The 21,782-nt window shown below is 36.1% G+C and overlaps 1 protein-coding gene across 1 annotated transcript in view; it reads left to right on the forward strand.

Annotated features, from left to right (window-relative positions):
• The first annotated feature begins 1,453 nt into the window (after positions 1 to 1,453).
• Positions 1,454 to 21,782, forward strand: part of CUL3 (cullin 3) — a 108,663-nt gene continuing 88,334 nt past the window's right edge. Inside the window, exon 1 of the mRNA XM_074298586.1 lies at positions 1,454 to 2,071. Within this exon, the coding sequence (XP_074154687.1) occupies positions 2,006 to 2,071 (66 nt within the window). The 5' untranslated portion in view covers positions 1,454 to 2,005. The remainder of the gene's footprint in view (positions 2,072 to 21,782) is intronic.

Raw genomic sequence — 21,782 nt, forward strand, 5'->3', positions numbered from 1 at the left:
AAGCAACATACTCATTTCTCAAGTCTTTGTTTTGATTTGAGCAAGAAACAACAACAAAAACGATTTTAAAAAAAGGAACAATTTTTTTCAAATAACCATAGACTAATCAACAAAGTAAGTGTTGAAAGCATAACAACACCCAGTAGTTTAATTACTCAATGAATTCATTAACCTGAGGTAACTCCAACCTCTTAAAAAAAATGCCTGAACTTATTAAATAGTTCTGATCTAAAAAAGAATCATAAACAAACGTTCTCAAAAGTCGAGAACATGCTGCAGAAAATATTGGTAGGTTCTGAGTGTGCAAATGGTTATTTCAGAGGGGTTTAAATAGGAGGGTCCTCTTGTAGGGCTTGTAGAGCAATTTAGTCAAGTAAGCAAAATCAGGAAGTAAAGTTGATTATAATTGGAAAGTAAAACCACGAACGACTCAGACCTTGTGGGGCAACTGAATGAGACGCCAAAACAACAACAACAACAACCGAAAACAAAAAACAAAACAAAAACTCTCCCCCCAAAAAAAGACCAAAAAGCAAAAACAAAACCCCAGACAAAAGTCCCAAACCTTGAGAGCATTACAAAAGATAAATGATTTTAAGTCTAATTTTAAGGATTATCAGTAATTGTGAACAGACTCTGAATTGTTTAAATTGTATTTTCCTTCATGTTTCTACAACTAGATCACCTCTGTCTAACCAGTTTACACCTGATTTAGTGAATTGACATGACTTTATTGCCATAGCAACTGCTTCCCCCCCCCCCCCGAGTCCTGCCAAAAACGTCATGCCTGAGCCGCCTTCCGTGAACCCCGGGGCTTGGGCCGCTTGGTAGCTAGGTGAGCCCACGGAAGATTCACCTTCCCATCTCTGGAAAACCCGTTCCGGCCGTCGCCCCCTCCCCCCAGCCCCTTCCAAGGGCTGACAGCAGGGCAGGTACCTCCTCCCACCCAAACTCCCTCCTCCGGTCTCCCACCCCACTGGTCCATCCTGTTTCATTATGCCCCAGAAAAACAGCCTTTGATGCAGGGATGCCTTGCCACAGCCTCCACAACAGAACCCCCACCGAGGATCTCACGCCTCGCCACAACTAGGGTCACTACTCTCACTCCCACGTGACCAGGACCTCGTTCCGCTCTCCACCAATCAAGAGTCACCTCCGCCCCGAACCTGGTCTCGGACTCTCCAGTTTCGAAAACGTAGCTTTCCGCTCCCCGCCCTCAACCCCTCCCCTTCCCCGCCCCTCCCCTCCGGCTCCTCCCACTCCCCCCCACCTCCCGCCCCCCCATCCTTCCTCCCTTGGCTCATCCCCACCCGCTCCGCCCGCCTCGGCGGCCCCGCTCCGGCCTCGGGCCGCTCTCGCGAGATCAGCGCTCCCTCTCCCCCCCTCCCCCCCCACGCTGCGGCCGCCTCCCCCTCCCGTCCCACCCCCTACCCCCCTTCCCCCAATCTCTCTTACTCTCTGGCTCTCCTCCCTCCCTCCCTCCCCCCTCCACCCTCTGGGCCGGATCTTGTCTCGCTGAGGCGGAGGAGGAGAAGGAGGAGGAGGAGGAGGTTCGGCCTGCGCAGTGAGATGTTTGTCCGTCGCCGCCGCCGCCGCCATCGCGGAGGAGCGCGATAGAGGGAGCCCAGCCGCGAGTGACGGGCCCGGGGGGAGGGGGAGCCCCGCGGAGCCGCCGCGCCAGCGCAGCCCCCGAGGGAAGGCCGAGCCACAGCCGCAGCCGCAGCCGCCGGGGCCGGGCCGGGGCCGGGGCCGGAGCTAGAGCCGCCAGAGCCGCCTAAGCCGGAGCCGGGGCCGGAGCCGGGGCCGGGGCCGGGGCCGCGGGGGTCCGGCCGCCTCCCCCACCCCCGAAGTCCCCCTCCCCCCTTCCCAGCCCGGGAGCCGCCGGTGTGTCCAGCCCGCCCGCCTTCGATGTGACACGGGCGCCCCGGAGCGCGACCTGAAGCCGCCACCGCCGGAGCAGCAGGAGGAGGAGGAGGAGCAGGAGCAGGGGAGGAGGAGGAGAACCATGTCGAACCTGAGCAAAGGGACGGGCAGCCGGAAGGACACCAAGATGCGGATCCGGGCCTTTCCGGTGAGTCTCTCCTCCGCGCCCGGGGCCGAGGGGCCGGGGGCCCGGCCGAGAGACGCACTCGAGGCCCCGGGCTGAACTCCCCCCAACAGGCCTCAGGGCCGGCCGCTCCCCCCTCCCCCCACCGCCGCCTCTAGGGCCGCGGGGCTGGAACCTTCCCGGCAACGGGGGAAGCTCGGGGGGCGCCCCGCGGGGGCGGGCAGCGAGGAGGGGGCGCCCCGGAGCGGGCGGGCTGCCCCTGCGTCTCTTCCGCAGGGCCGGCCCAGCGGCGGCGGCCCAGCTGGCGCCCGGGGGCCTGCGCGCCCCCCGTCTGCAGGCCCGGGGGCCCGGCCTCTCGCCCCGCCGCCCCCGGCCTCTATCCCGGGGGCGCCCGGCGCTGCTCATTGTAAGCCCCGGCGCGTGTGTGCGTATGAGTGCGTGCGTGCGTGTGAGTGTGAACTTTGAAAGGGGGTTTGCTCTGCTCTGAGAGAAAAGTGCCCGAGCGGCTGCCCGGCGCCCGAGCCGCGTCCCGCGGTCGGAGTTTGGCGGTCGGGCGCTGTGACAGGTGTGCCCCTGCCTGCGCCCCCACCGTGCGCGCTGCACACCAGGGACCCAGAGCGGCTTGGACAGACTCCGGGGGGCTGTCACCTGGTGTGCGGGCTGTCCGGGAGACTCTGGAGGTCACGTTTGGTGGAGGCTAGTGACGAACGTAGAATAATAACAGACTGCACATACTTGTGCGAAGAGAGTATTAACAGGCGTCTAGCCAGGCAGAGATTCTTCTGAACTCAGAGCTGTAGTGATAAAACGGTAATTATAAACAAAACTCCCGCAGAGTAGGAGTTAAGAATTTTGCTTTTTCAAAGGTGTATGCATATATATGCACAGTTAACTGCTGAGAAGGAAGAGTTGTTTTTTAAGTTCTCAAAAGAAAAAAGCCTTACTCCGTAACTTGAAATTAACAATTGTCATAGGTATTTTTCATTTTATTTTTGTATTTGGTGGGAGAAGTGCTGGGAAACTTGTGATATCTTAATCCTAAACTTTTAAAATGCAATATATATATATAGTTAAGAATTTGGGGGAGGGGGAATGAAATGACTATATGCAAAGTTTAGGGGATTAGAATGCATTTATAATATTTTATAAATGTATTTTAGTCTTGTGAAGTAGGTAAAGCAAGTTTTATCCCCATTTTACGGATGAGAAAACTGAGGTGCACAGAGTTTGTGACTTTCCTAATGAAGGAGAGCTATTTCATTATGAATAAAAGGAGTTTTGCCCACCGACAATTCTTTGTGAGTATGAGAGCTTTCATTAATTTAAGAGTGTGGAATGAGATTATACTGATAGATTTTGCACTTGTAAAAGGAACTGCGAGAACTTTTAGTCTAACTTTTTAATTACAGATGAGGAAATCCAGGAAGGCCCAGAGAGAAGGGAAGTTAATTTGTCCAAGTTCACACACAGCCAAGTAGCCAGGAAGGGATTTGAACTCAGATCTTTCTATTCTGAATGTCTACTCCCCTTTCTACTACTTCACTTAACAGTCTTTGATGAAATTTATTATCACCTTTTCCTTGAGGAGGAAAAATGGTACTGTACTAATACTTCCGTTGATGAATTCTTAAGTTGAATCCAGAACTGCATTTAAATGAATATGAAAATTTTGCCTTTTTTTTTTTTTTTTTTTTTTTTTTTTAACAAATCCTCAGGATTGAGTCTTAGGAAATCAATTGCTTTTTAATTATTACTAAGTGTCAGATTTTGTAGGAAACAGTATGATTTTCCAGTCACTTACCCTGTCATAGTGAGTTCATATTTAACATTTTGAATATTAACTTTTGCTGAGATTTATTATAAAATATAGCAGCATTCATATCGATAACATCTCTGTGTTAAGAGTAAAACTTGGGTTGGGCTTTCCTTTTGTCTCAGTGTACTTTTGACAATGTTCAAATCTTTAATTACTGGTTGGTTTTACTTCACCATCCTCCAGTAAATTTCAGTTTTGGCATTAGCTGAAGAGTGTGAACTTCAGGAATTAGCAAGATTTTTGCCTTGTTTGAAACAAAATTTAGAGCAGCATCATGGTCTGATGCTAATCAAGGTATTCGCCTAGCATCTCCTGTTTGCTACAAGCTGGGGATACAAAGACAAAAATGAAACAAATCCTTTCCTTCAAGGAGTAGGGGGGAGGCATTAAATGTAGCTTGGGGGTCAGGAAAACCTTCAAGTAGAAGTTAATCTGAGCCTTGAAGGAAGTGAGAGACTCTGAGAGTCAGATGAGGAGGAGATAGTATGCTCCAGTTTTGGGTACCAATCAGTATAGAAGTTAGAGAAGGAAAATGGGGTGTGCCTTGTGTTGTGGAACAGCAAGAAGAGTGGTTTGCCTGCATTGTGATCTACTTTAAGGAGAGTGAAGTGAAATAAGGCTATAAAAGGGCTTTAAAAAGGATTTTATGTTTTATCCTTCAGATAGCTGGAAGCCATTGGAGTTTATTCAAGTATATCCCAGTTGTACTTCAGAAATATTCAGTTCCCATATGTAATTACTTATAATTTAAAAGAATGTTAAAATTCCTTCTTTTTTCTTTATCAATATCTAGTTTTAAATTCCTTGTTAGTGTGGCACCTGTGGCAACACATTAATTACAGATAAGTACCTCTATAGTGATGTATTTCATTGGTGGCTTATTCATCTTCAGTTATAAAAAAATTTGACAGACCTTGTTTTTCTTTTCTTCCTGGTTAGTTGCTTTTATTTTTGGAACAGATTGAAGTTGGAGTCACTACTCAGAAATAGTAAATGAATAGAATTTCCTATTGAGAAAATTTGTATTGTCTTATTAAATCTATCACTGTAAGTTTGACTACAGTCATTTTAAATTAATAGGAATTAGATTTTTTAAGGTCTCAAAATTTCACTTCAAGTTATTAACTTCCCTACTCCTGGAGAATTCAGATGGAAAAAAATTACTGTTTTTTTCCCCATGACTTGTCTGCTAATTAGCTACTTAATTTCCAGCTCACAAGCTAATTTATGCTAGCATTTTCTTTTTTGTTTATTTGTTTTGGCAAGGTTATTGGTGTTAAGTAATTTGTCCAGGGTTACATTGCTAGTAAGAGTGAAATATCTGAGATAGAATTTGAACTCAGGTCCTTCTGACTTCGGGGCCAGTGCTCTTTTCATTGGGCTTTTTAGCTGTCCCATGCTGGCATTTTCAAAACGACTTTGAACATTTTTTCTTAGTGCCAGTAGTAAAAGGAGGCTCTTTTCTATTTTTGAGCATGTATAAATATGCTCTACACCAAATCCTTCAGATGCTTCATTATGTCATGGTGGTGACCTAGAGTTTTTGAAGGTTATGTCAGGAGAGCCCAAATTATGGCATAGTCTTTTTAAATTGAGCCTAAAGACTGATATGTCTATTTTCCGAGGATTGACCTAGCTAAGTTCAGACAGGCTCATCTCAGATTAGCTCAGGATGATTTATTTCTGAGGTATAGTAGCTTTTGTAGACTGTATGTACAAAATTACAGATGAATTATGATCTGCTTTGGTAGAGGGAATGCTTACCCAGATGAAATCACAGGTTCTTGAAATGTTAAAGTATTATAAATGACTTTTTCAGCATTCAGACCATGACTCAAAAAATTATTGTTGCCTTGATTTGATACTAGAGTTTTTAAGCAACATTATTACAATGCCAAAAACTGATTTTTCTCTATGATGAAAAAATAATGAGGTTTCTATATTTGTTTATTATTTACAGAAATTAAGGATTTTTGACAATTCTACTTTTTGAACTCTGATTTGAATAAAATATTTCTTTACATTTTATTGTTCAAGTTTTGTAAACAATTTTTCTTCTTGCGCTTTATAGTACATGTCAGGAAAGCTTGTGTAGATAGCAGCTTTGTATAGGCATGTAACAATAGAAGTTTAGGAAACTTGAATACTGCTAAAAAGTGTATATAGCACTTCCTTTCCTTTTCAAATTGTGCCCTTTACTGAACCCTTTAGAGATTCCTTGTTAAGCTTTTCCCAGATGGAGGGTCTGTCCTTAAGACAATTTATCTGGGGAACTGCTCATTATTTAGTGTCTACCAGCCTTTCCTTAGGGAATAGATTCTGGGGTGATACTACCTAGGCTGTTTACATGATGCTTGATTAAGATGTGTAACAGTGGAAAACAGATAGAAGAATATTTCTTGTTTTCAAATTGTCTAGGTTGTGCTTGGAAGCCAACAAAAGAGAGTATTAGTATTTTAGGGTTACTTTTAGGTTTTTCAAAAGGACAACAGTTACATATAGTAGGGACCTGCATATCATATTAATTATTAGTCATTTCCAAGATTATTTAAGTCTAAATTGAGAAAGTTATTTGATTCTTATGTCTGATTTAAGTTCATCTGTTTAGGCTTAATTAGGTAATTTAGTACTGCAATTCTGGATATGGGGAAATAAATTTTCAGTTTAAACTCTGAAAGGCTTAGAGATAGTAAAAGAATTAAGCTTCAAGAGTGATGAGTGGGGGACAGGACTCACAAACGACTTTTCAGCTTTTGTGTGTGGCCTCAGACAGTTCTGCTATTCTTACAGTAAAATTTCTTCTTTAAAAGTAACAATTGTAGAAATAGCTATGTGGAAAAAGGAGAAACTACTAAAGCAAGTCAATATAAAATGTTAAGAAGTGGGAATTGACTAGATAATTATATACTTGTAAAAAAATTATGGAGCATACCTTTTCAAATCCAGTTGGCCCGAAAATATATTTTTGCAATCAGTTCTAAATCTTTTAAAATTTGGGATTTTATTTACTCTAGTTATCTTTTGATATATCTGCATTAGGTATTATTTGTGCCATTTTGGCTTTAGTTGAGAAAGAAAGATGTTTACAATAACTATCCATAAAAAATGTACATTTGCTCTAAAAATAACATTTTTTCTTCAGTTGCTGGGAGCTTACATAATTGATCATTGATATCAGTAATTGAATTAAGTAGATCTGTAGTGGTTTATGAAAATTGGTTATTTTGGTAATACATTCTACTATAGTCTTTGTCCTCTGAAGTAAAATACATAAAAGCTTCTTTAGTTTGGAATCCACTATTTTTCCTACATTAAAATAATTGAAAGTAACAACTGCTTTTATTCCTCAAAAATCTGCCATTTGAACTGTTTTGCTAATGATAGCATTCAAGTCCATGAATTTGAAAAAAGCAAAATTTTGCTGAATTTTTCACACCCCTTTCACCTCATGAATTATAGAATCTGAGTACTAGAAAAATCCTCAGAAGCCATCCTACTACAACCTGTAATTGATCACAAGTCTTCTCTTCAAAATTTATGAGTAATGATCATCCAAACTTTTTTTTTAAGACTGCCAAATATAACCTTTAGTGAGCATAAAGTGCCTGTAATAAATTGAATTGAAGGTAAAATGTGAAAGAAGTAGTAATCATAATTCACATGTTCACCATTTAAACATTTTCAAAGATTTTATTCACATCAAATCCATAAAAGTAGTATGTTATTCCCATTTTACAAATGAGGAAACTCATAAGGCTCAGAGACATTAAGTAACTTAAGTATAGTCAAATATCTAATTTCAGTGATGAACTCTTAAGTTTGTTCACATCCAAATCCAATTCTCTTTCTACTATGCCATACTGATAGTGTTGTTAAATAATAGATACATTTATTGTACAGAGAAACAGAAGTAAGTTAAAATATCATCTCATGCAAATTTTGGTTAGTAAGTATAGTATAGAATGCTGTCATTTCCTAAATATTTTAAAAACTTTTAATAAATGCTTTTAGTGCCAGTTTACAGAAACCATATCAAGAAATTGGTTTCATTGAAGATTTGGCATCTTTTAGTATCTTTAAAAGAATGTTGTGTTAAAAGCTGTTGGCAGAGAGAAGTACTAAAAGTGTCCTTTCAGCCATCATTTAAATAAGTGTATGCAGACTACTTTGGAAATAATATTTATTTGGATCTAAAAGTTCAGCAATGTTTATTTTTGAAAATGAACCATGCTAATTTCCAGTCATATCTTATGCATAATACTGTTTCATTTACTAATTGATCATATTGTAATCTTCTCCAAGTTATAATTACTTTGTGAGAGATGATCTGATCTTTTTGCCCCTCCCCCCCTTTTAAAAATTCTTGAACCTATTTAGGAGATAGGAGACACAGGATTAAGATATCATATGATATTGTTACCAAAGTAATTAGTCACTCCATCTCTAAAACTATAGTGATTATGATTACATAGGTAAATCAGTAGAGAGGTAGTAAGCCAGTGAATGTTAGGAAGCATTTGAACTAATAATTATGTGAACTAATATGTAAAATGAAATGGATCTTGATTGTATGATTAATAAAGATTTAAAGCCAGTTATCATAAAGGGGCAGTTATCCTGGACTTGTGGGAAAGAATTTTAAGTGTTAAGTTATTATTATTATTATTATTATTATTATTATTATTATTATTATTATTGCATAATATATGGGTATTTGTGTTTTTTTGGTGAGTTTTTTAAATTAATCAATTAATTTTTAATTATTTTTATAATTATAATATTTTTTGGCAGTGCATATGCATAGGTAATTTTTTTTTTTTTTTTTTTTTTTTTTTTACATTATCCCTTGTATTCCCTTCTGTTCCAAATTTTTCCCCTCCTTCCCTCCACCCCCTCCCTTAGATGGCAGGCATTTCCATACATATTAAATATCTTATAGTATATCCTAGGTACAATATATATGTACAGAACCGAATTTTGTTGTTGTTGTTTCAAAGGAAGACATGTATTCGGGAGGTAAAAATAATCTGGGAAGAAAAACAAAACAAAACAAAATGCTCACAATTTACACTCATTTCTCAGTGTTTCTTCTTTGGGTGTAGCTGATTCTGTCCATCATTGATCAATTGGAATTGGATTAGCTCTTCTCTATGTTGAAGATATCCACTTCCATCAGAATACATCCTCATACCGTATCATTGTTGAAGTGTATAATGATCTCCTAGTTCTGCTCGGTTCACTCAACAAGTCTCTCCAAACCTCTCTGTATTCCTCCTGTTGGTCATTTCTTACAAAACAATAATATTCCATAACATTCATATACCATAATTTACCCAACCATTCTCCAATTGATGGGCATCCATTCATCTTCCAGCTTCTAGCCACTATGAAAAGGGCTGCCACAAACATTTTGGCACATACAGGTCCCTTTCCCTCCTTTAGTATTTACTTGGGATATAAGCCCAGTAGTAGTATGGCTGAGGGTATGCACATTTTGACAACTTTTTGGACATAATTGCTCTCCAGAATGGTTGGATTCTTTCACAACTCCACCAACAATGCATCAGTGTCCCAGTTTTCCCACATCCCCTCTAATATTCATCATTATTTGTTCCTGTCATCTTAGCCAACCTGACAGGTGTGCAGTGGTATCTCAGAGTTGCCTTAATTTGCATTTCTCCGATCAATAGTGATTTGGAACACTCTTTCATATGAGTGAAATAGTTTTAATTTCATCATCTGAAAATTGTCTGTTCATATCCTTTGACCATTTATCAATTGGAGAATGGTTTGATTTCTTACATATTAAAGTCAATTCTCTGTATATTTTGGAGATGAGGCCTTTATCAGAACCTTTTAACAGTAAAAATGTTTTCCCAATTTGTTACTTCTCTTCTAATCTTGTTTGCATTAGTTTTGTTTGTGCAAAACCTTTTTAATTTGATGTAATCAAAATTTTCTATTTTATGATCTATAAATGATCTCTAGTTCTCCTTTGGACACAAATTCCTTCTTCCTCCACAAGTTTGAGAGGTAAACTATCCTATGTTCCTCTAATTTATTTATGATCTCGTTCTTTATGCCTAAATCTTGGACCCATTTTGATCTTATCTTAATATATGGGGTTAAATGTGGGTCCATGCCTAGTTTCTGCCATGTTAAATTATTTTCTATCTGAGAATTTTATGTTAGTCATAATTTTAGGGCAAAAAGGGAACATTAGAAGGTGTACCCTGCCCCCCCCCCCCAAATTTATGACGAACTTAAGATGAACAAACATGGATATTTTTCTATACAAAGAAAAGCCCAAAAAATTGTATGTAAAGACTTAAGCTGTGCTTAAGTGCCATTTGTTTTTTAATGTACATGCATACACACTCTGTAGTAACAGAATTACTGTTTTTGGCCTCTTCTGAGCCTTTTTTTTCCTTCTGTATTCTTTTAATATCTATCTCACTCATCTTTCAGCAAATATAATTCATAATCATCCGTGGTTTTGTTTAAAAAATGTATAGATCAATTTGCACCGCTAGTCCATTATCTTTCTGACTAAGAAAGGGGGTGGCATGCTTCATCATCAGACTTGTCCATAGACTTTCCAATTAGTTTTCTTTTACAATATTGTGGTTGCTTTATTAGTAGTCTTATTTCTCTTTGCATCTGTTCATAGATGTCTTCTCAGATTTCTATGAACTCGTTTGTCATTTCTTATGGTACAATATAATATTCCATTACATTCCAATAATATTCTATTACACTCTAATAACGCAATTTGGTTACTATCCCTCAGTTAAGAGGTATCCACTTTATTTCCAATTCTTTGCTACAGGAAAAAAAAATTAGAAATATTTGCGTTGTATATGGGCTCTTTCCCTTTGACTTTGGACTTTAGGAGATACATGCCTGTCTTTTTTCATAATAATATTTGCCAAGGTAATGAGTATGAGATAGAATTTTAGAATTATTTTTATTTTGCCCTTATTTTGACCAATTCTCCCTTTCCCCAAAGTTGTTGGTAGCTTCCATTTATTTTGAGAATTGCTTTCATATCTTTGTAATATTTGCCTTTTGGGAAATTGCTTTTATTTTTATGTATTCATATTGGTTTTCTGTATTATATATTTTTAATATCAAGCTGTTAACAGAACAAATAAGCTACAAAGATTGTTTTCCTTCTGCAACTGTTTCCTTCCTGAATCTAACCACACTGGTCTTGTGCAAAACTTTTCAATTTTATGTAATCAGAATTGTCCATTGTATCTTCTGTGACCTACTCTTTCTTAATGAATTAAAAATCCTTCCTTTGGGCATTGTGGTGGAAGGTATTTCACAAGATAAACACTATATAGCACTTTAAAAGATTTGTTATTTAGTTTTTTTTTTCCAATTACAACAGGCATTTATTTCTTTTTCACTCAGCCTCCCTTCCCAAAAGAAAGACATCCTTTATTATAAATACATATTTTTAGGCAAAACAGATTCTCCAAGTTGGCCATGTCTAACAATGTTTCATTCTGATAGTTAGGCATCTCTTTGTCAGAAGGTTCATTCTTAAGTATCTGTACCCTGAAATCATGGTTTTTTTCATTATGTTGATCAGAGTTTTTAAGTTTTTCAGTTTCCCCACACACCCAGTTCTATTGTATAAATTATTCTCCTGGTTAAGCTCACTTTATTCTGCATCAATTCATAGAAGTCTTCTCAGGTTTCTCTTAAACTGTTTCTTTTCATCAATTTGTATAGCACTGTGGTATTTCATTACATTGATTCACCAAAATTTGTTTACCCATCCCTCTAATTAATGAGCACTTCTTTTCTTTCTATAGCTATTTGGGGGGGGGTGTATAGGGATTTTGTTTTAATCAATATCTTCCTTGGAGTATAAGACCAGTAATGTAGTAAAATCTGTTATTCTCAAAGTTATAGATATTTTTGTCACTTTCTTTGCTTAAATCCAAATTGCTTTTCAAAATGATTATGACACTTCAGAATTCCATCAACAATGTCTTATTATGTCTGTCCTACACCCCATTTGTTTCTAGTTCTTTGTCATCACAAAAAAGCTGTTGTAATTATTTTTGTCTACTCTTTGATTTCTTTATAGTATGAACTTACTAATAGTCAAAGGAATATATAAACAGTTTAGTAACTTTTTGGACACAATTCCAAGTTGTTTTCTAGAATTGCTGGAGTAATTAACAATTCAACCAACAGTGGATTATTAATGTGCCTATTTTCCACAGTCACTTCAGCATTTATCATTTTTCCTTCTTTGTACATTTTGCTAATCTGATTATTTGTGAGGTTCTACCTCAGAATTACTTTAATTTGCTTTTCTTTAATTATTACTGATTTGAAGTTTTTGTATTTGTCTTGCTGCAAATTTTTTTTTCCAATTAGCTGTTTTCCTTTTTAACCAAAACCAATTTACTTTATTGATGTTTTTATTTCTAGCGTTTTAAGGGTTACAAAATCTCCCCACAGCAACTTGGTTGTGCATTTATTCTTATCTCCATTTTTATCACATGAAAAAACTTAAGATTCAACAAATGTGATATAAGTTGTGGGATGGTGCCACAGCTTATCAGTTTCCAACCCTGGACTTAATTTAATGTCTTCAAGTCTAGAGCTCTTTCCAATTTATAGAAATCTTGTAAGTTGTCAAAAGTTTCCTTTTGCACTTTTGAAATAGGAAAGATTTCAAGAAACCCATTTAAAATAAATTACTTGAGCATAGTATAAACTAGCAGTGTTTAGAATGATTCATTTTTACCTATTCAGCCTGATATATTTTAGACTAGGCAACACTTTGCCAATTTTCAGCTACTGTTTTTGCTTGAAAGCATAAAATTGCACTTAAAAATAGTTATAATTAATTGCTTGTCCATTAACTGTAACTGATTTTACTTTAAATCTGTTTCTAAACCTAATATTCATAACTTTTTGGTCTAATTTAGGGATTTTTTTTTTTTAAAGAAGAGATTTGTGATTTCATTGGTATAGAAACTCTCAAGAAAATTTCAACCAATGCAAATTTGCAATCTAGAGAGTTTTCTGGGGGCATTTAGAGGGTGGATAATTTATCTAGAGTCACATAGCCACTATGTATCTGCAGTGGAATTTGAACTCAGTCCTGCTGCCTGTTCCAAAGATAATTCAGCGATGTGTTTTTTATTGTAAGGAGAAAAATATTCTACATAATGAATAATTCTTGAACATGGTTGGCTAATAACTATTTATCAAGTATTTACTGAGTTCTAGGAACTGTGCAAATCACCAGAAATAAAAATACAGGGTGAAATAATTATTAATTTTAAGAAGCTTGCATTCTGGTGGGGGAGACAATTATAGTATATATAAAATAAACACAAAGGAAATACCATAGAGTAGAGGGAGATGGGACCAACAGTTGTAGGATTGGGAAGAATCATGTCTAACCTAGCACTTGAACTGATTTTTAAGGAAGAAAAGAATTCTGTAAAGTAGACCTGAAGAGACGGTACATTCCAGGCATAGGTGGGGAGGATAGTTACAAAGGTATAGGTACAGAGAAGGGAGATGAGGACAACATAACATCTGAGGGCTTAGAGAAAAGGCCAGTTTGGCAGGGTTGTAGATGGCTTTGGAAAGATGTATTGATGTCAAGTTGTAAAGGACTTTAAAAGCTAATAGGAGACCCTGGCGTTGATTGAGCAGGGGAGTTGTATAGTCGGGTCTGCATTTAATGAAAATAATTTTGGCATCAGTGTGGAAAATGGTTTGCAATGAAGAGAGACTTGAGGCAGGAAGAGTAGATAGGAGTACTTTGCAATCCTTGACAGAGATTATGGGGGTTTGCCTGAGCTGATGAGCTAGCTGTTGGAGTAGAGGGCTTGAATTTGAATAGCATTATGTAGATTGCAAAAGTTGTATTTTTAATCTTATTTTTTTTGTGATTATGTCTCCGAAATATACTTTCCTGTAAATCTTGTACATTTGAAATGTTAAAAACATGAAGGACTGAAAAAATTACCTTTATAGTTTTCCACATTTTATATTCTCGTTGGCAATGTATATTAGAATTGCTTAACAGGATATCCTATAGAACCCGAAGATGTTTTAAAGCTTCTTAAACTGTGAGTTAAGTGATTCCCCTATAGGATCTCATAACTTAATATGGGGTTGTAAAATTGTGATTTATTATCATGTCTGCCTATTTTATATACCTATATACCCAAGGTCATGTAAAAATCTCTTGCGTGAAAAGGAGTCAGGAATGGAAAAAGTTTAAGAAACCTTGTTGTGGAAATGTTATGCTAATTCTTTTAGAGCTTTTTTTTGATGGCAAAATTTTGATTTGCTTATACCACGTATCTATACTGAAAGTAAATCTAGAGATTCATGTTGTATTGTAAATAAATTTTAACATGAATCAATGATGCTCCCTTGTTCATGGAAATATATACATGTGTCAGATTTAAGTGCTTTGTGAGCTGAACATAGACTGTTTCCTTAATTATCTTTGTGTATTCATATACAAATCTGCCACAAGTCCTTAATAAATGCTTGTTGATTGAACTGTTAGGATTCAGTGAGAACTGGATAATTATTGAGCAGGTAGAATCAAACAACTTGCATCAACTCCCCCCTTTAATTTGTAACTGACAGGATCAACTTCTAAAGTGTCTATGTCTCTGGGTTTGTTTCTTCATCTTCAAAATGAAAGGGTTTCTTTAGCTTTAAATCTATGATCTTATGGGAAAATTGGCTTGGATATGCCAACTATTTGGGGGACACCCTTGATTTTTTTCCTAAAAATCATATACAGTAGGTTAAAATCTTATTTTACCTTTGGTAATATGATGCAATTCACTTTCCCAAGAACATAACATGTTAAATAAGAAACATAAAAGATAAGTAAATATATTTAATGAATGATATTTATGGCCATATGTGTTGTTTTTTAAAGTATTTTTTGATCAGAGAATTTTAAATTGGGAAGAGCCTTTATAGCTGTTCAGTTCAACCTCCTTATTTTTATGGATGAGAAAACAGTACAAGAGAAGTCGGGTCACTTGCCTTCACATAGTTGGGACTGCAATTCAGGTCTCTTGACTGACTTAATCCATACCACTAAATTGAAACCTAAGACAGAGCCATTCATTGTTCATGTTATAGAATGAAGACAGTTATTTAAAAAAACAAAACAAAACAAAACAACTTTCTGAGTAATAAGAAAAATAATCATAGGTTTTTTTTTTTGAGATAGTACGATATAGTAGAAAGAACACTGGATCATTATAGCCAGGTTCTTGCATTCTTCACTGTTGCTATGAATTTGGGTTGATTACAAGTCTTTGGATCTTCTTTTGCTCTTTGGTAGAATAAGAAAATTGACAAAATCTCTTCTTGCTCTAAAATGGTATGGTTTTATTTGTTTATTTTTAAAGTTAGCTTATACAAGTTATAGATAAATGAAAGCTCATGAATTCTAGTGTAGCAATTGTTTAATTGTAATCTTAACTTCTCTTTTCAACTTTTTACATTCTATAAAGTAAAACTGTAAACTCACATGGAATTTATGCTCATTAAATCAAAATGTGAAGGACATGAATGATCTGACAGCACTTTTAATTTGAAATAAAATTTAGGTTTGCATAGCATGATACCATAAATATTTATTTTATGTGACAATACCCTAGAATCCTTTTTGTGTGGTGTTATTCTCAATCTCAAACCCACCCCATCAATTCCCTCCAGAAAAAAAGATTCTTTTAAGAGAGAAAGAATTAGATATTTAAAAATTTATAGTATTTCACAAAGGCTCAAGTCTTTACCCTTATTTTGTGGATGAAATAATGAGGTGTTATTTTGCCATTTGTCCCAGTTGGGAGTTTGTTTTTCATGTTAGATTTTTCATTGTAATTTAAGGGAGTCCTGTTTCATCTTTTGTTAAATGACCTTTTAATATCAGAACCCAAAGCTCCATTGTGAGGGGGGTAACTTAATTATCCTTGATTAGTTCTACTTTAACATTTATAATTTGAGAAGTTACTGTAATTGACCATAAAGTAAACCATTTTCTCTTATCACTTTTGGAACTTTCTGAACTACTTGAATTTAGCTTTCTTATTGTTTTTCCACCTAAAGTCCAAATGGGCATTGAAAAAAAAATTGCTTTTTTCTAATATGGCTTCTTCAAGAGTGTTAGGGAATAGCATCACTAATCTCCAGTTGCATGTATGCAAATGACAGGTTCTAGTTATTATTTCAGAATGTTGGTTTGATAGCTTTATTTAAAAGTCAGTTTTCTAAGTATGGAAACTTTGTCTCTTTTGTGTCTTGGGGTTTCTTTTGAGGAGGAGATTCTTGTTTTTGTCTAGTTTAAAATTTTTTTTTAATTTAAGTCATTCTAAGACATGAACTACTCAGGCCTAAATAATATAAACTGTTTCTGGCATACAGGCAGTGTCATCTTAAGAATGGACAAAAGTGGAATCCTAAACCCATCTTCCCTTTCATTCATCTTCACCTTCCATAGAGGATCTTTCCCTCTGTTCCCTGTCATCTTGGTAAAATATTAAATGTCAGATACTGTTCCTAGGGATACAGGATATTTGGAGGGGCTTATGATGCATTATTGCATCTCATGTTTTGGCTCCAATTGTATAGTTGTTGTTTTTTAGCACTACTATACTTCTTTACTAATATGGGAACATTTATAGCATTGTTTCTCTGGGAAAGTATATTTCAAATTGGTCACAAATTCAATCCATTCATAAATATGGGAATGTTGTATGAGAAACTTTAATTTAATTTTTTTTTTTTTTTTTTTTTTTTTTTTTTTTTTTTTGCTGAGGCAATTGGAGTTAAGGGATTTGTCTAGGGTAGGGTTACACAGCTAGGAAGTGTTAAGTGTCTAAGATCAGATTTGAACTCAGGTCCTCCTGGCTTGAGGGCTGGTGCTCTAACCACTGCACAACTTAGCTGCCCCTTAATTTAACATTTTATAACTGATATAGATAGATCATCCTAAACTTTTATTTTGCTGTGTTTTGATAATCCTCAGGAACTATTCACATGTTAACTTATAAAGCCTTTCACTGGATTTCCCTCTATTGATATTGTTTTCTGTCTACTTCAGATTTCACTTTTAGTAGCAAACTCCCTTTTCTCTTCCTTTCTCTTCTTACCTTTCCACCCGCATTTCAAATAAGTGAAAGATTGCCAAATGAAATGATATTATCAGAATTGATAAATCCATAGACTTAGTTCTACATAGAATTATAAGCCAATAGAAAGGGTCTAGTGAGGTATTTATTATCCGTCTTTTGGAGTGATACATGGAAGCTATGCAAGGGTTCCCCCCCCCCAAACTTTGAAACCTTTTAAAGTATGTAGTGATGTTTCAGTTAGATGTGACTTGATTAAAGCAGAGAAAAGGGGTGAAGATTTAGTGGTATGTTAATCTGACTTGGTCTAGAAGTCTCACTGTGCTATATTTTATTCTTTTAACAAATACTTTAATGCCGTGTGTGTGTGTGTGTGTGTGTGTGTGTGTGTCCCTATTGTTAAGGAATTTATTATCTAATGAGAAGCAGAATCCTGAGAAGTTATTTGTAATTTTTTCACTAATCTAACTATTGTCATTCTTTGAACTTCTTTACCAAAGCAACTAATTTGAGCTTTTAGATTTTAATTTGAGAATTAGATTAAAGCATCACTCATTTTTCTTTTCATTTGCTGTGGCTCATTTTTTTTTTTTTTTTTTTTTTTGGCTTTGTCATTTTGAATTGCCTGGAATCTCAAATTCTCACCCTTTTCCCCCACCCACCATTTTTAAAATTTTTTCTTAGAGCAAATTATTCACAAGGGACTAAAGGCTTCTTTCTTGTCCTTTGTGTGCTGTGGATATGAAGAATAAAATTCTTTTCATTTACATTTCAATGTATGTAGTTCACTCAGTCTTTGAGCAGTACCATCAGAATGTGTAAGTACTGTACATTTTATAGTATGCAAAATCAGATTTTTCTCTAATTTGGTTATTCATTTTGCGATTATTTCAAGTAATATTAAAAAGAAAAAAATCAGAGATTCCTGAAGGGAAATCTAGAATATATTGTGCAAGCAGTTTTCCATAATAATTGATTTTGAATTTGGGGTACAAAGTGTGGGCACTGAGGAAGGGATGTACCTTCTGGAGACTGAAATGATTGACTTGCCTTAGATTCAAAAAATGTTCTTAGTGAATTTAACTATATGCATTTAAAATGTTGGCATTTTAATGATTACTATTATAGTTTATTCTTGCACAATTGATTTATTTGAATTTTTTCATTAACTTTTTGAATAAAGGTATTATGTGAATCTAATTTATAAATTATCTGCCAGAATGATATCCCTCGATTTGTCATGGCAACATAGAAATGGGTCTAAATGTCTTAAATTCTTTGATTAATTAGTCTGGGAGGGAAGAAAAACATTTATTAAGCACCTACTATGTGTTACTTTGTGCTAAGCACTTTACAGATCATTGGCTGACCATTTGACGTTATCTGTTCCCTCATTTTTCTTTCTTTCTTTTTTTTTTTTTTTAAAGGAGGAGGACTGGAAATAACTTGCTCTTAAAGTTGTTTGAAGGGAAAAAAAGACCGCAAACTAAAAAATGATGTAAAGTGAATTAATTTAACCATTTTTGTTCAAATTACACTACAATCAGAACACTCAATCACTTGTGCAGAATTATCCTAATGCAATCTAATAATAGTTTTCACTTTTTGAGAATATTTATATTTAGGCACCATCAGTTCTGTGAAGTTTTTCTGAGTTAAATATTTATAAGCATGTCTGTAGTTGATGAGACTAGGAGTTGACTGATTTAGTTTTTTAATCCCTTAACTTTCATCAGTCTTTCATTATTGTGTTCTGAAACTACATGATTGAGTTGAGACCTATAAAACATTGATTATTCTGCCAACAGTGCTGTAGTGTTCCATTTGATGCCAGTTGTGAATTAATTTGGCAAAAGTAGTTATCCAAAAGAATTTGAACGTGAGGCTTCAGTTCACTTTAGTTTCAAATTTTGTTTCATGGAAACCCTTGACCAAGTGAGAAGAATCTAAGAATAGTGCCTGTCGTGAAATTGATTTTTGTAGATTTTTTTAATCATTGAGGAAGAAAGAAAAAATATGGTGCCGATTACACAAATAATCTCCTTTAAATATAATTTTATTTAGATTCTGATTAGTCCCTGGAATTTAAAGTTAGTATTATTTGTTGAAAAAGATTGCATGAATGTGATGGATATTTTAGAAAACTGTATTATCAGAGTAGTTTTAAGTTATAGGTGTCAAACATTGAGCCAGCTTATTCAGCAAAATAACCCCAGTGCAGTTTGAACCAAATTAAGCTAGGAAGTATTTAACAAAATAAAATACAATAAATGATAGATAACAATACATTTAAAAGCTAAGTCAGTATGCAAGGATAAGGCTGGTTATATATGGCTTAATGGTCTTTTTTTTTTTTTTAATTTCTTTGTAGATTTTTATGAGATATTGCCTAGATTTTTAGTTAACAGTAGTTTTTACTGTTTAAATGTTAAAAATGTACATAAGCACTATAAAAGCCCAGTAAGTTAAGCAAATAGGGCTTTCTCATTTTGTCTGGCTTAGTTTTTAATGTGTACCACCTCTATGAAATTTATTATATACAAATATGAATTTATAAAACAAAGTGAGGGAATTTTCTGTAAAAACTTTGTTAATTGACCACATGGTATCTCCTTTAAATATCTTCTTAAGTGAATTTAAAATTTTAAAAACAATAATTTTTCAAGCTTATGTTGTACAAGATGAAAGATTCCTATTAAATGCACAAGAAACTGTTGACATGGAGTCTTAAGTAGTATAAAATAAAGCAGCTCTTTGACTATTTCCTTTTACAGGTGAAAAATCATTACACTGATGATTCTTGCCTCCTAGTTTATTTGCATGGATACTAGTAGGTTTTGTATTAGCCTTTTCCTATTAATCACTTCTTATCTCTGTCTTCCTTAATTCTGCAAGAATCTGACCTAGACTGATTTTTGTACTGAAAAGAGCCCTGTAGTCTTTTCTGTATTGTTATAGCTGTACAATATTATGCTTCCCCCCCTTCTATTATAATAAATTACAAGAAATTTTTTTGAGCACCTGTGTGCAAAGATCCTGGAAGTTCTAGAGTTATAAAAAGTGGCAAAAGAAAGTTCCTGATATTACAGGGCTTATGATATGAGAATAAAGATATTCTAATATCTGTACAAATATAATATGTACAGAATAATTTGGGGTGTTATCTCAGAGGAAAGGAGGTAAGATTGAGAAGTGGAAAGGACATGGACTTCCGTCTAAAATTTGAAGAAAGTCAGGGAAGCCAGTAAGAGAAGAGAGAGGAAGAAGAGAATTCCAGTCAAGGAGCACAGCCAGTGAAAATTAACGGTTGGAGTCTGAAGATGAAGTATTTTGTGCAAGGAACAGCAAAAGTCTGCTGGTTTGCAGAATGCATGGAGGGGAATAAAATGGAAAAAGCTTGGAAAGGTAGGAAAGAGGCAGGTTATGAAGGGCCTCAAAAACCCAAAACAAGATGGTTCGATGTTGGTGGATGTTCAGTGGATGGGATAAAAGGAATTGTGGTTAAACAGCCTTATGCTGTTTAATATTTTTATCATTTATCTAGATAAAGGGTTAGGCATCATGTTCATTTAATTTGATAATAACCAAAAAAAATTGAAATGAATAGCTAACAGTGAATAACATATTCTAAAATGGTCTTTGTCAGACCAGAGGCTAGGGATGAATGGAATACAATTAAATTCAATAGATATAAATAAATTTAAAAAAAAATAAAATTCCGCAAATATAAGTTGGAAGTGAATTGTGTAGACAGCATTTATTATGAAAAAAGATCTAGAGGTTTAAGTGAACTGCCAGTTTAACATGAGTCATCACTTTAATGTGGTATCCAAAAGCAACAAATGGGATCTCAAGTTAGGAAGAGAAAAGGTGTACAGCTGACAGGAATAGGAAAGTGACATCATCAGTGTGCTCTCCCTTCTTCAGACCTCATTTGGAGTGGGAAGAGATTTAGGGTTGGGCTTTAGAATATCCAGGCATGAGGTGATGAAGTTTTGTGCCATACTGGTTGGAAGTATCTGAGGAGAGAAGGGACAAAAGAAAAATGTTACAAAAATAGAATCATCAGGAATCAGCAAATAATGGAATATTGGCAAGGAGGATGAGAATGCATGAGATGTCCATTCCTAACTCAAGGAGCCAACATGTACACATAAAAAGTGTATATATAATAATTATATACAAAATCAATTCAAGGTAACTTAGAGGGTGTTAGTGCCAGCAGTTGGATCAGGAAAAGTATCACTATGAGATGATCTTTTTGCTAAGCTTTGAATGAAGGATTCAGTGTGGCAGAGGGAGGAGGAGGTGATTTCCTGGCATGCTTGGCAAAAATGTAGAAATGGGAGATGGATGGTTTCTTTTGTATGAGTTCGGCAAAAGGGCTAGTTGGGTTGTAGGAAAGAATGTGAAGTGGAATAACATGGAACAATTCTGGAAAGGTAGGTTGGACCTAAGTTGTGAAGAGCTTTAATGAGTAACAAAGATGTTTGTATTTGTTCTTAGTGTTAAAAGGGTAACCGTTGAGAAAGCAGTTGCATTATAATGCTTAGCACAGAAGCTGGGAATGTAAACCACAAATATACCTTAGGGAAAACAGTTTGAATTACAACAGTAGATAATTGAGTAGAAAAGCATCTAAGTGATCTGAAAGTAGAATTTCTAAGTTTTAAGTTTTTAGAAATGGTATATGTAGTTTCATGAGATGGTTACTTAACTTGAAGTAAGGTAGAGAAATGAAGATTGCTATAGTTGAGTAATTGGGTTG

Source organism: Sminthopsis crassicaudata, chromosome 3 (assembly GCF_048593235.1).
Source record: "Sminthopsis crassicaudata isolate SCR6 chromosome 3, ASM4859323v1, whole genome shotgun sequence".
In the NCBI taxonomy this organism is placed as follows: Eukaryota; Metazoa; Chordata; class Mammalia; order Dasyuromorphia; family Dasyuridae; genus Sminthopsis; species Sminthopsis crassicaudata.